The 13663-nt window shown below is 32.5% G+C and overlaps 1 protein-coding gene and 1 long non-coding RNA gene across 2 annotated transcripts in view; one reads left to right on the top strand and one right to left on the bottom strand.

Annotated features, from left to right (window-relative positions):
- Nucleotides 1–632: 632 nt before the first annotated feature.
- LOC146993344 (uncharacterized) lies at nt 633–10105 on the bottom strand. Its single transcript, XR_015038803.1, has 2 exons — nt 10050–10105; nt 633–5559 (listed from the first exon to the last, which is right to left on the bottom strand). It is a non-coding gene; the product is annotated as an uncharacterized LOC146993344 (long non-coding RNA).
- LOC118199969 (5-hydroxytryptamine receptor-like) overlaps nt 4877–13663 on the top strand; it is a 63308-nt gene continuing 54521 nt past the window's right edge. Inside the window, exon 1 of the mRNA XM_035371875.2 lies at nt 4877–5604. Coding sequence (XP_035227766.1) covers nt 4877–5604 — 728 coding nt within the window. The remainder of the gene's footprint in view (nt 5605–13663) is intronic.

Genomic DNA, 13663 nt, shown 5'->3' on the forward strand with positions numbered 1-13663 from the left:
TCCTGACTAAGCTTTTTCTCATAAGTAATTCAAGGCATTTCTGCTCAGTTTTTATGGTGTATTATCAGCACACCCAACTAAAAAATCTTGAAAGTCATAGGTTTTGTTTCATGCAGAGGGCCTCATTCATTTTTCAGAATTTTCTGCTATCATTGTTGAAGTGTCAAACATATTTGTTATGGGGGGGGGCTAAAACTTTTGTAAATACCAACCGCTCTGCTCCAGGAAACGAGCCCAAAATCTTCCAGTTGGCCAATTTGATATGTTCATTATTACATTAGGTAAGTAGAAGGAATGCCTTTAATTCCTTATAATATCCTCTCTTAGTTTTCTCTCAGTTCAATGTTAAAATTATACACCATGTCTACAAAGTCATTACCCGCCCTTTATTCTCACAACCATTTGTCGTAGATAAGTACTTCTAGTTATGAATTTTTTTTTAAATAATTCGTGTTTGTTATGTGCCTTTTAAGGAGACACAGTAACACACAAGATTTTCCTATCTACTTGACCTATAACCTAATCCAAAAAAAATCGTTTTTGCGTTGTGTATTAACAGGATTAACCCTGAAATAAAACTAAGTAGTGGACTGGTGAAAGACATGAGCACAAATAAGCATACCATTGACTGATCCAGTAGAAATGATTATTTATTTAACTCTTAAGCAATTTATATTTTAGAAAATTTTTAACCAGTTAGGGAGAAATAATTGAATAAAATAAAAGGTATACTTTAACAAAATAAACTCACAATTTTCCTTCAAAACATTCTGCAATATCAAACATTATATTGAATTCATACTGGTAAGCATAATCATTTACATTGTATGATAGAATAACATACCCTCCCCGGGGAGAAAAAAAAGAAAATAATATTTAACAATTTACACTTTGCAAGAGCATTCCACACAGAATAAGCATTTATGAACTTAGTTACATAAACAAAATTATTCTAATTTCTTATTGCACATTTTAATTTTTGAGTTTTGAGATGAGAAAATAAACCGGAATGATACAAATTTCTTATTGAACATTTTAATTTTTGAGTCTTGAGATGAGAGAATAAACCGGGTAAAATATTTAAAAATAAAATCAGGCTTTACATCTTAACAGACAACTTATTCCAACAGCGTAGTAATGAAACCCAATTAATTGCACCTGATATAAAAAATCTTAACGATAAAAAAAGTTTTTTTACTGCTTTAATTAAATTATTTAACTAATAATATATTTCCCTAGCCATTCTAATTAGGTTATCTATAACAAGAAAAAAAACTTCTTAAGTACAGAAGAAATAGTGTATAATAAAATAAATCAACCATTAACTATTGAGAAAAAAAATAAAATCACTTAGTTGTCGCTTCTAGGAGGCCTGGTTGGTGAGGTGGTCAAAGAAGAATTTCTTAATTTAACAGGTCACAACTTAAAATCCAGATGGATTGTAGAAAAGTTCCATGAAAACTATTGTCATTGAATTTCTTGAAGTAGAAGCGTCACCAGCATTGACCTCGCTTGAAGAAATTTTAGTTGGAAGAATTCTTGACTCCTTAAGGACTAGGACTGGAGCAGGTTATCGATAATTTTCAGCAATAGCATCCTTGAAGATGGCTCTGCAACAGGTCATCAGTTTTGACGAGATTTTGGTTTAGTCTGAAGATCACTGAGTGTTGGACATAAGCCGTTGTTAAACTATTTCATGTGGGTATTCAGAGCAGATAGAACATTTGAAACTTATGGATAGTAAACGCAGGGGTAAAAAAATTATGCAGATGAAAATAGGGCTGATGAAATTAATTTGTAGCATTTTTCTTTCGAGGGCAAGAGCCCCGTAGATCACGCAGGAGTAACTCCGCCATTTCTTCCTTTTTGCCGGCTCGCAGAGCACGCGCCTCTAATCCCCTGAGAACATCTTAATTCGCGGCTCAAAAGTGTGATAAGCGAAAAAAAAGTCAAAAAGTGTCCTCGTCCCACAAAACAACCCGTTAAAAGGGAGAACGCCGGACTGCCAACTTGGCACAACTCACTCCTCGCCAATAGTTAACCCAGTTGCAACTACAGCATTCCTTCATGTTAGCAACCTCGCCAAAGCCACCACTTTGAAACCCCAGCGGAAATTCTAAGTCGCTAAGCCGTCGCCAAATAACCCCGCCTAGTAAAGGGAGAAAACTTGGAATTTCAACAACCCTGTAAGCAGTCCCAACGAAGGAACGCTGAAACTCGAAAAAGCGACTATTTTACCGGAAAAGGGCACTTCCCCCCCCCAAAGGAGAAATCACAAAGAAAACGGAAGAAAACTATTAATTAAAGCTCATAACTAAAATGCAATTAAAGTTAGGAAAACGAAAGTTATGTCAAATTAAAGAGCTAATTTTTCTGCAACTAATGATATTAAATACTAAGAAATCAAATTAATTTTTAACCTGAAAAACTGAGTTTATTACATAAAAAATTCACCTATATCCATTGTCTGAGTGTACAAGATTGAAGACGCAGTTCGCGTAAACTCGAATAGCCGAAATAGATTACACTAGAATTAATAAGCCAAATAAAAAGAATATAACCAAACTTGTTGTATAGCTCAAATTTTGAATAATTACAAATTAAAATTTTGATTTTTATGAATCACTTAATTATATTAAATTCGCTACACAACATGTTTCTGAGTTTTCAGAGCTTGTCCTAGCGAGGGGTGCGATAGTGCACAACATGTGAGTGACAAATTTAAGGGCAGCGAAATCATTATCAAACATATTATATTTCTGTTAAAAAGAGCGGCAAATTTTAATTTGCACTTGGGAGGTCAACGAATCGTCATTGGCATTTTTTAATTTAAAAAATTTTGCAAATATTACGAAATCTAATTTTTTACATTCTTCCTATCTCTATACTTATATTTAGGAAACGTTTTTGCTCCTTACAAGACATGAAACACCTCTGTAGGACAAATTTGACCTAGATATTAATTTTAAAATCTGCAATTTTTGACACCATATTCAATTTGCACTGAGGCGTCAGTTAGTAAATTATTTAGAATAAATCTTGTTTGATTTTCCCCGTTAAAGACCATTCAGTGATACTGTTTTGGGATTTACTAGTGTCTTTAATTTATAATTTTATTATATTTGGTATGCCGAAAGAAATTGCACACAAATAATTTACAAGTTTTCAAAGTCTAAAAATGCATAATTAATATTCTCATGAAGTTTTATTATTTTATAATCATAATCTGGTAATTGTACAAAAAAATCATTAAAAATACAAATATTTTCATTTTTTAATTAATGCAAATAATATTACGGGTTGGCTACATGCCCATACTGAAGCCTGCTGATGTTTCGAAAAGACAAATTCTATAAGATTCAGTGAATAAGATCTCTTTTTTGAAAAACATTCTATTGCTGAGTATTTTTCACAATGAACTGCATAGAAATTCTCGTCGAATATCATTAGAAATCTTGTTTAAACAATATTTTATTTTTAGTTACGTACAAATGTAAACATGTCTCTCTTCAATTTGTGTACGCCTCTGAATATTGTTCTAGATTTTAATACCGGGTATCTCGATCACTTTTTGCTATACAGGAGTAGGATATTTTGATTTGGAGTAAGATTTTTATAACTAGAATAAAATTTTCTCAAGTATAGGGATAGGCAGAACGTTAGATTTCTTATTTTATATAAAATTATTTTTTATTATTTAAAAATGGGGAAAATGAATCTTTACGTTATTTAAAAACTTTTTGTAATTAGAAGTCTATTTCTACGACCAACGGAAACGCTGACTTAACCTAGACCCTGTGATTCTTTTTAAGAAGGTTCACCAATGATGAGTGTTGCAACACTCATCATGTAGTTGCTTACACTGCAAACCTAGCTCAGATTACAATTATCCTTCATAAAATAATACTGACTTCCTAAGATTCATAAAGCTAATAATGACATTCTAGTGTGAAAATCATTGAAACTTGATTACCTTTTACATGTTATTAGTGTTACAAATAGTACCCATGTTGAATATGTATAAAAACTTCATGAATTTGAATTTTAACAATTCGTGAATGTGTACCGCCTCTATTGAACTTTTTATGATAATCGCGTTTTTTGACACGTTCTGAATCATTTGGCTAGCACAAAAGTTCAAACATATTGAGCGCTTAAGTAATAAGCTTTATAAGCAAAATCCTAAACATATATATTTATGTTTAATTTAATTTTTTTAATTAAAGTGGTACTCAATTTACAAAGTAAATAAGCTGATGATACCTTTCGGTATTCTGCCCACTTTAAGTTTGTTTTATTGAAACTTATGACTGACAAGAGTTTATTGGTTAATTCATTTTGGCCTTAATTTTATGGTTGGGCATATATATAAAAATTAATTTGTTCTTTAGTTTTATTTTATTTCTAATTTAAAGAAATAATAATTGTCTTATCTTTTTTTTCTTTACAGATGTCCATCGATCCTGAAATATTGTTTAAAGTTATCGAGACAAAATTTGCAACTTTAGCTTTCTTCTGACTTTCTGATCAAACACTCAAGAAGTAAGATATCGGACATTTTTGACATTTCTGCCATCTGGAGGGAGCCAAGGATTAACAAAAAAATTACAAAGCTCATCATTACGTGTCCTTCATGAAGAAAGGGCGAAAGAATATTTAAAAGAAGCTTATAGTTTTTCAGTAATCTGCGATTTTGGAAGTGAGATTGAATTATTTATTTAAAACAGACAGCAGAAAGTGGAAGTTTCTTCTGCACAGGCTTTAGATAGAAATTTCACTGAACTTAGAGGTAGATCAGAACAGCAATCGCTTACAATATTTTACAAGATTTTCAAATTATTTTTCATATCTGCGAGAAATTTTTAAAGAGTATCTGATGCATAACCTGACGATTTTCATGTCCAATAACACCGAAAAGTCTTCAAATTTCTTTAATACCTCAGAAATTCTGGTGAGTTTTGTTGAAAAACTAGAAGATGCCGGGCAAAATGAGTCACTTTACTTACTACAAAATACGACGAATGTTTCTGGAATTTATTGGCTTAATGATAATTCTACCAATAATTCTTTCTCTCTTTACAATTTTACGAACAGGATTTACGCCAACATGACATCTCCACTACACGAAATGAATCTTATACAAATGTTGCTCCTCACCATTTTGTTAGGCTTAATTATTTTAGCGACAGTTGTAGGAAATGTATTTGTTATCGCTGCAGTTTTCTTAGAAAGAAATCTCCAAACAGAGGGCAATTATCTTGTTCTTTCCTTGGCTGTTGCTGATTTGATGGTAGCTTGCCTGGTCATGCCCTTGGGAGCTTTTAATGAGGTTAATAACCGAAAATGGATTCTTGGCCCAGAACTCTGCGAAGTCTGGACATCAGGAGATGTTCTCTGTTGTACAGCATCCATCCTTCACCTTGTAGCTATTGCTTTAGATAGATTCTGGGCAGTTACCAGCGTTGACTATGTCAGGCAAAGAAGCGGCCGTAAGATCGGCTTCATGATATTCTTAGTATGGGCGATTGGATTTCTGGTTTCACTTGCTCCTGTCTTTGGCTGGAAAGATGAAAATTTTCTTTACCGAATAGAAGAATTAAAAGAGTAAGTTTCATTTCTTTATTTGCTATATTCTTTAATATATTTCAGCACTTTTAGATTTTACTTTATCTTTCGGCACCTAAGTATTGAAATAATATTTAACAGTGAAATGATAATATTCAGGAAAAAATTCATGTTTCAGTTGTCAGTAACTAGTCTATACCATCTAAAGCTAACAATACAGGATAATGTTTTTTTCCATTACTAAATACAGAATTCGGTTTTATATTATTGATAAGATCGTGGTTTCTTATGAGTGAGGTGAGGGAGGTACATTGCGGCAATTCAAATGAATAACGGAAATCATTTTAAAAAGCTTTAAAAATAATTTTTATTTGATTAACAATAATTTATATGAATTATGAAGCATATCTAATCAGTATTTTACGCTCAGAGAAATAGTCCAGTATATAAAATGTTGCATTTATTTCTCTTCTTAATGTGCTTTGTTTGGCTTATGACACATACTATGATATTTCCTTTCACCCATTTCTTTGAATGTTACTAAAATGTTTATAAATATATTAAAATTTAATGAGTAAAAATGCTCAATTCATCATCATGCAAATGACCAGGTAACATCCAAAGCGACTGACATTTTTTATCTCCATTTTTCTATCTCTCTTCCGAAAGAGAGCAATAGCGGTAACTAGTGAGCTGTACATTTTACTCTCTCCCACTTATGTACAGTACCATTTATTTAGCTTAGTTTAATTCATTCATTATTTGTTATCTGATAAATTCTTCTCTGTTTGCAACTACGTAATGCGGAATAATACTGTTATATGCTGGCCCTAATACTCTGCACCATTACAATTAGCCTTATAAACCATAAAAGAGTTAAAGTAAAGAAATCAAACAGCACAGCATGAATTCTTCCCAACCTTGTTGTCTGACTCTTTGCTGAAAAAATAGAAGGTGATAAATATGATTGTGAGAATTAAACTTGCCTTTTTAATCGGCGACAAGAATGTGCAACATGAATGTGAGCCAGGTTTCCTTAGCAAATCCTTCACGAAGGTATCCCTCTCCTTAGACACCACTACTAAGAGATTTTTAATTTTAAATTGACTATTTTGTATCATATCAGTTAAAAGAAAAGACAGTGGGTCTAAAATAATATTCATTTATACAGACAGGCAACTGTATAATTAAAAATGCTAATGTATTTATTTATCAATAATAAAACAGTGAAAAACAGAGCATGTCAAAGACATTTAAAATTTATTCATTATACCAAGAATTCATTTTGTTAATGAGGCATGATATAAGCACACTATTTGAAAGATGGGTTTATAATTATTGTTTTCCACAAACACTTTCAATGCTGTCGCAAGTTTTCAAGCACTGTTCTTTCTAATTTTAAAAGAGAATTAAACTCATTGGAATTCCTTAAAATTACAGCAACTGCAGAATACTATTCAAATAGGGTGCGTTTAACGTGTTTTATCTTTTTATCAAATTTACTAAAAGAGATGTAGACGAAGTATTTGGAGCTTTGAATTACATTCTTTTACTCTTGATATTTTACAAACAAAAGATAGAATAAATATTCTGTATATTTCGGGAACTGATGCAATGTAAAATTATATTCTGTAGTCTCAAGGAAGACACCTATTTACATACTGTAACATAACTAACAACCTTAAAAGTCTTTATCGTGCTCTGACATAATCCAAATAATCTAGTCTATAAATAATCGCCTACCTACCTGGAGAATTAATTTATTAGGTATTCTCAGACAAATGCATAATTAATGTTGTCTAGAATGTGCACTGAATCTTCTGTATTCTATAGGGGAGCGTATACTATCTATAGTTTTGAGATGACAACCCTGCCACAATGAGCATGCACATATATAGAATACCTACATCCGTAGAGAGCTAGGAACCAATCAATTAGTATACCATAGATCGTGGCCGGTGTGTTCCAGATTTCGGCAGTGAGAGCCTCAATTAATGCAGACTCTGTCATAAATGCTCATTGGGTATGGCAGCATTATTGTGGCCCAAACTGTTGGTGGGGGCCCATTTTCGTTCCAACAGGACGGTGCAACGGCAAACACAGCTATGGCTGTTCCCCGAAATTATTTCATACAGAAGACATAAACGGAACATTATTTTCAGGGTTTAATGATATCTGTTATCGGTGTTATGTACTGCAGTAAATTAAAGCATGACACTTAGCCGACAGCTGATGGCCGACAGGATATTTAGCCGACACGTACACGGACATTTAGCAGCCAGCATATTTAACTGACAAAGGGTAATTTTAGACAAAAACATTCGACAATGCTCTAGTATTTTTTTTATATTTTTCCGGCAACTATTTAATCTAGCAATCAGTTACAAAATGACTCGGATTCACCATAAATTCAACTTTCATGTCATTTTGTCACCTATTAGTAGAATTCATTTTTCAATTCTTAAAGATCCCATCTCTGATTCTAGTTATCGTGGAATATTAGTGTATCAGATCAATGTGATTTGATAAGTATCGGCAAAACTGAAAGTGCGTTGAATTTTCTCATGAGAAAACGTGAATTATACCCTCGAAAAGAAGAAGTAAACAATGTTCTGACAGCTAATCACACTTAGACACTTGTTTTGTAGCTTACCTTGCTTGCCTGACCTGATGAAAACAAATCCAGGAATTCTGACAAGAAAAGCGATTCCGTCTGTCGCTGACATATGCTTTGGCCACCATAGAGGTGACAGTACGACTTTGACTAACTCCGTCTCAATTTTGATCAACGATTGGAGAACAATTTTGATGGAAGCCCGAAGCAGGGGTTTAATGATCTTCCATCCCTCTTCCTTTACCATCAAATCACTCAAAGGGACTTTCTACTTCCCGTGTATTTTGAGTGCCCTCATGCCGCACAGACACTAACAAATATCCGTGCCTTGTTTAATTTTTGAATCCGAGCCCAAAGAATAGTACAGCATTCAGGAGCTCTAACCAATCAGGGCGGCTTTGGATATTTAATTATAATTTTGACTTTCGATCTGAAAAAATTACTCGTAAACTTCTTTCATTAGTAAGATGGATGTCTTTGAACAATTTTACAGTAACAAAAATATTCCTTCTTTAGTTAATGATACTAATTTTCCAATCTATATCTTCCCAATGCATTCATATTTCTAATAATATGTTACCTACTATTAGCATTTGCTTTCTTTGAGTTGTTATTTAAAGATGGTAGATACAATATGCGCCTCACTACATTATTCCCTTTCTAACCAAATGTATTCCGCTGTACCGCAATCTTCGTCCCTGTTCTTAAAGTTATCCAAAATGACAAACCGCCCATTAATATCTGATATTTCTGGTTCGATTGCAGGTTTAACATTCGCTTATATGTTTAGTTATACAACTTACTTTTGGGGTTGTAACTAAATATTAATATAGTATTGCTTAAGAAATTTGAATTAAACTTTATGACAGACTTCTGAAACTATGACTGTAATTTTTTATTTTTAAATAAAATAAAATGGCCAGCATTTAATTCAATCTCTTATTTGTAGTTTCCACCTTGATTTCAGACCGCGTTCGCTATAAATTAAACATGTAAAGGTATCGGTAGAGAGAAGGAACGATACGATTTGATTTTTAGTATGGAAATAAAATGTGTAGGAGGATTTTGAAAATATATCCGAGCGCATGTAATAGGTATAGGTAAATAAAATTCAAGTATTGGGGTGGGGAACATTTCTTTATTAATCATGCAAAGCATCTAAATACAATACAAAATCCATTCAAGAACCTGACTAATAATATTTTTTAAGAAAGATTAGAAGTATGTTTCGGAGGAATAAGCTTGATTGTTCTTTCTGTATGTTTTTCAATTACAGTGTTGGAGCAAGTATATCAGCTTATTACTATTTTCATCGTTTAGATGATTTTTAAAACACTTTTAATTTTGGTACTCTTCTAATTAAATTTTAACAAGAATACAACTATTTTTAATTCATTGCAAATATCTTATATTTTTCTTGGAAGTTTCATAGATTTCTTTCAAACAAAAATTCAAAGTAGACAGTAGTTTTGCACTCGTCTTTTTGTCCGCAAGGCGAAAACTCATATGGGAAGGTACGGTAAACAGAAAAAGTGCAATTTTAGTATAAGAGTAAATATACGAGTAATTTCGTAGAATTTGATATGAATTTTTAAAGGCCAGATAAAAAGCAGATTTAAAAAAAAGGAATCAAATAAAGTCCAGACTGTATTTTAAAAATATATAATTATGGGCTTGAGTCAGATAGAGATGACGAAAGACAGTAAAAGATGCACAGCTTGGTTTCTGGCTACATTTAACTGAAAACGAAAAGCAGAGTGAAAAATCTGGAACTAAAATAAGAAAACCCACCAAAGATAGAAAAACATTTTTTGTAACTTTTATTTTAATGTACGTAGTATATATATTTAATTAAAGTTTAAATATTCACCTGTTCTTACGAAGCATTCTCGTCAGCAAGTGCCGTTAGTCCAAACCTGTGGATGACAAAAAACAAATTATGAGTACATATCTGAAATCGGCAGACCTTAAATACATAAATAAAAACTTTATTTTTTCTGTTACAAGATTTTGTTGACTAGTATCAATGTACTCGCTCGCGTAGACGGAACTGAAGAATGATGTTTTAACACATAGTTTAAGCAAATCGCAAGAGATGGTGCCACTACACATGATTTGACAAACTTTAAGAGATTAACAGACACCAAAGTTTCTAAAAGAAAGAATTTCTTTGACAAATTTAAGACTTTCTTTTTTCCCCCATATCGGAATTTTATACCATTTTCCTGTTCACCGTTTGAAATCAAATGAGTTAAAATATTTTAAATACAATCGAAAACATAAAAGCTCCATTTCAAGTCATATAGCATACGTAACATGTATTTATCTTTATTTTCAGAATATAAGAAATAAAATTCTGTAAAATTTTGTTTAAACTCATTGACAATACTTAAAGCTATACTTCTGAAGCAGCAACCTGTTTAGCTGATGTTCTGCGATCCAAAGAAATATTAAATCCTTTTCACTTCTTGAGAGAAATTTTTTATGTTTTTTTCATTAATATCATTCCTTAAGTAATTTTCAATCTTAATTAATTTCAAAGAAATATCATTTCAGTGCTTTACTTTTAAATAGGCACCTCAATTTTATGTAAATTTGTTCGCAGTAAAGCTAATGTATGAAATTTTCTTTGGATTAGGTGGGATTAGGTGACCCAGTCGTCAAATCCTGGTGGTAGAGAATTATCATCCACCACCTTTTCGAGTTCAGGCGCCACTGTAGAGACATTAGGATTTTTTGGAAGCAAGAGCCGTTAAACATGTGCAATGCCCTCGCCGTTACTCGAACCTCGGACCTCTCTAATACGCGCCGAGCGTGCTGACCATTACACCACGAAGGTATGCTAAGAAGGCGGGAGAAATACCTTATAGATTAATTTTACGCAACAAAACACAAATAGTTATTTGCATTTGGGGGGGATGCTTTCGTGAATGACGTTTTCAGAGACGTAACTCGTATTTAAGTTACACACGGGCCAAACTATGAAAGGTCCATATAAGAAGCTCATTCACTGAGATCCAAGGTCGAGTTACATGACGACTGATGTCAGTCGTCATGTAACTCGAGTTACATTGACCACTCGACCAGTACTGAATTAATGAGCTCTGTTTAACTTATTTTATGTTGTATCGCAATTTAGGTACTGAGATCCCTTTTTTTAAATAATTAAATAATACTAAAGTTTATATTTGTAAATAATTTAAAAATTACAGAAAATAGAAGTCATTTGACGCTGTTTTCAATAAGAAATCATACAATATGTTTAACCTACGGGTAATTATGACAATCATCTGTACATAAATGCTGTTATGGCGCCTTTCAAGGGACACCACACACAAATTAAATTTACCTAAAAAACCTAACCTAACTAAAACATTGCGTTGTGATTTAAAATTACCGGATTAACCTCGTGTTGATAACTGGTGATGATCATGAGCAGTGACTAAATACAACATACAATTGTTATTTCAAGAATAGCATGACATTTATTTATCAAGAGAATATTTCTAAATCATCAAAAATAATATTGAAAATCTTCTACAAAAATTCAACTTAATACTGATCAAAGTGCAATCAAATTATATATGATGAAAAGCACCCGATTCCATTGTGTGTTTCAGCGCGTTTACAAGTAACGAGGGAGAAGAATACACCAAATCTTTCGTACAAAAACCCAATTAAAAATTAAACAAATCAGTACAGATATTAAATAAAATACACATTGTGTAGCATAAATTTAGAATATTAATAAATTAATTTTTAATAAGTTGTAATTTAAATAATTAAGTTGTAAGGATCTTAAGTTTTACTAACGTTTATTTTATTTTAAATCTTTACTATCACTTCTTATTTTCTACTTCCGGCCAGAATTATAAGCGTGAAGGAGTTTATGCAAAGTTGTCTGGCGAACGCCAAGTATTTAAGTGTGGCCTTTTTGCCAAGCAAAAGAGAGGAAGCCGTGAGTTCGAAGCAGGCCGCTTACCTTAGAAGTTACGCAGTTGCTACTTTGCCTTCCAGGCCAGAGGTTTTAATCCTCTTGATAAATTAAACGTATTGTAGTGTTCACAGTCTCTGTGCTACATACGCTTCCTGTTATTATAAGGCCAATCTTATTCTAAAGTTAAATTAGATTTTAGTTTTATTTTGATATCTTTTAAGTTAGACCCCGAGTGGAGGGTCATTGTATTCCGAAGTACGGAAGTCATTGTATATAAAGAAAAAAATAAAGGGTTTTGTATACCCTTCGTCTGTATCCTGTCTACTTACTACAACTAGTGAACATAGCTTTAGTAAGCTCTCTGTTCTAGTCAGGTCATTGTATGTTTCCGAAGAAGGTTAGAAGAAACATTGAACCTGATAAAGTGAATTTGCTACACAACAATTTGATGAAATTTTTTAGTCTGGTTTAGAAGCTGACGGTGATTGGAGCTGGATGGCTAAGAAGCCGATTAATAGAATTCTTTATTTTGGGCGTACTCTTTTTGAAGTAAACATCCATAATTAATTGGAGTAAGAGGCGCACTCGTTATCTGCTGCTGCAAATATATTTTTTCAAATATTTAAAGCTTTACATATAGATTTCTATCCCAACCCTTTTTTCTTTTTGAAAAGAGAATAATCAAGATAAAATTATAATTTCATTTAGGGATAGCTCCTTAATTTTTTTTAATGTTGTTATTTCCTTTTTGTAGTCTAAAAATAGTAAGATGCTCGTAATTTCTTTAAAATGCCTTATTTCAAAATAATTCCCTGTCTTATGATTTTTAGCTAACGTCGCTGAAGCATGTACGTACATAGCGGTAAAACTGGAAATAAAGTCTTTCCCGTCCACTCGCAAATTATAATGAAATCGAAACTTTTAATTAACCAATAGTAATAAAACGATACTACGTTCCTCCTCTAAGAAATTTGGTAACGTCATTCTTAATCTAAACTCGCTAAAGAAGGATGTAGAAATTAACTAATAATTAATGTAACTGCAGGGGCATCAAGTTAAATTACTCCCCCCCCCCAAAAAAAAACAGACATATGCATATAGTGTAAAGTTACTTGATTTTTCAATTTAAGCATAGCTTAAGTTCAATATCGCTTTGATTCAAATCAATATTTTTCCTCACTTTGCCATAAGAGTTGCTTTATAATATTCCTTACTTGTTTTGTCAAGTATAGCCGGTAGAATAATAGTCAGATGCTTAGCAAGCAGAAACAGTCAGATCATACTCTAAACGAAAATTATGTAATGCTGTAAATTAGTTTCCTTAACTTAACCATAGTGCACAGGTCCGCGAAACAGGGAGAATCCCATGTCTTAGATCTTACAGAGACACAGGAATAAATTCAGAACCCTCGGGATATCGACAGTTTCTTCCACTGATTTTGCACGCAGCCAATTCCAATATAAATTAAACGGGATGGAGGCCTTTAAGAAGACTACGGTAAGTCCCTAACCATATAGAATCAAATAGTCATATCACATTACAAAAA

The sequence above is a fragment of the Stegodyphus dumicola genome, chromosome X1 (assembly GCF_044657685.1).
Source record: "Stegodyphus dumicola isolate Sdum_Otavi_A_Nest chromosome X1, ASM4465768v1".
NCBI classification, from domain to species: Eukaryota; Metazoa; Arthropoda; class Arachnida; order Araneae; family Eresidae; genus Stegodyphus; species Stegodyphus dumicola.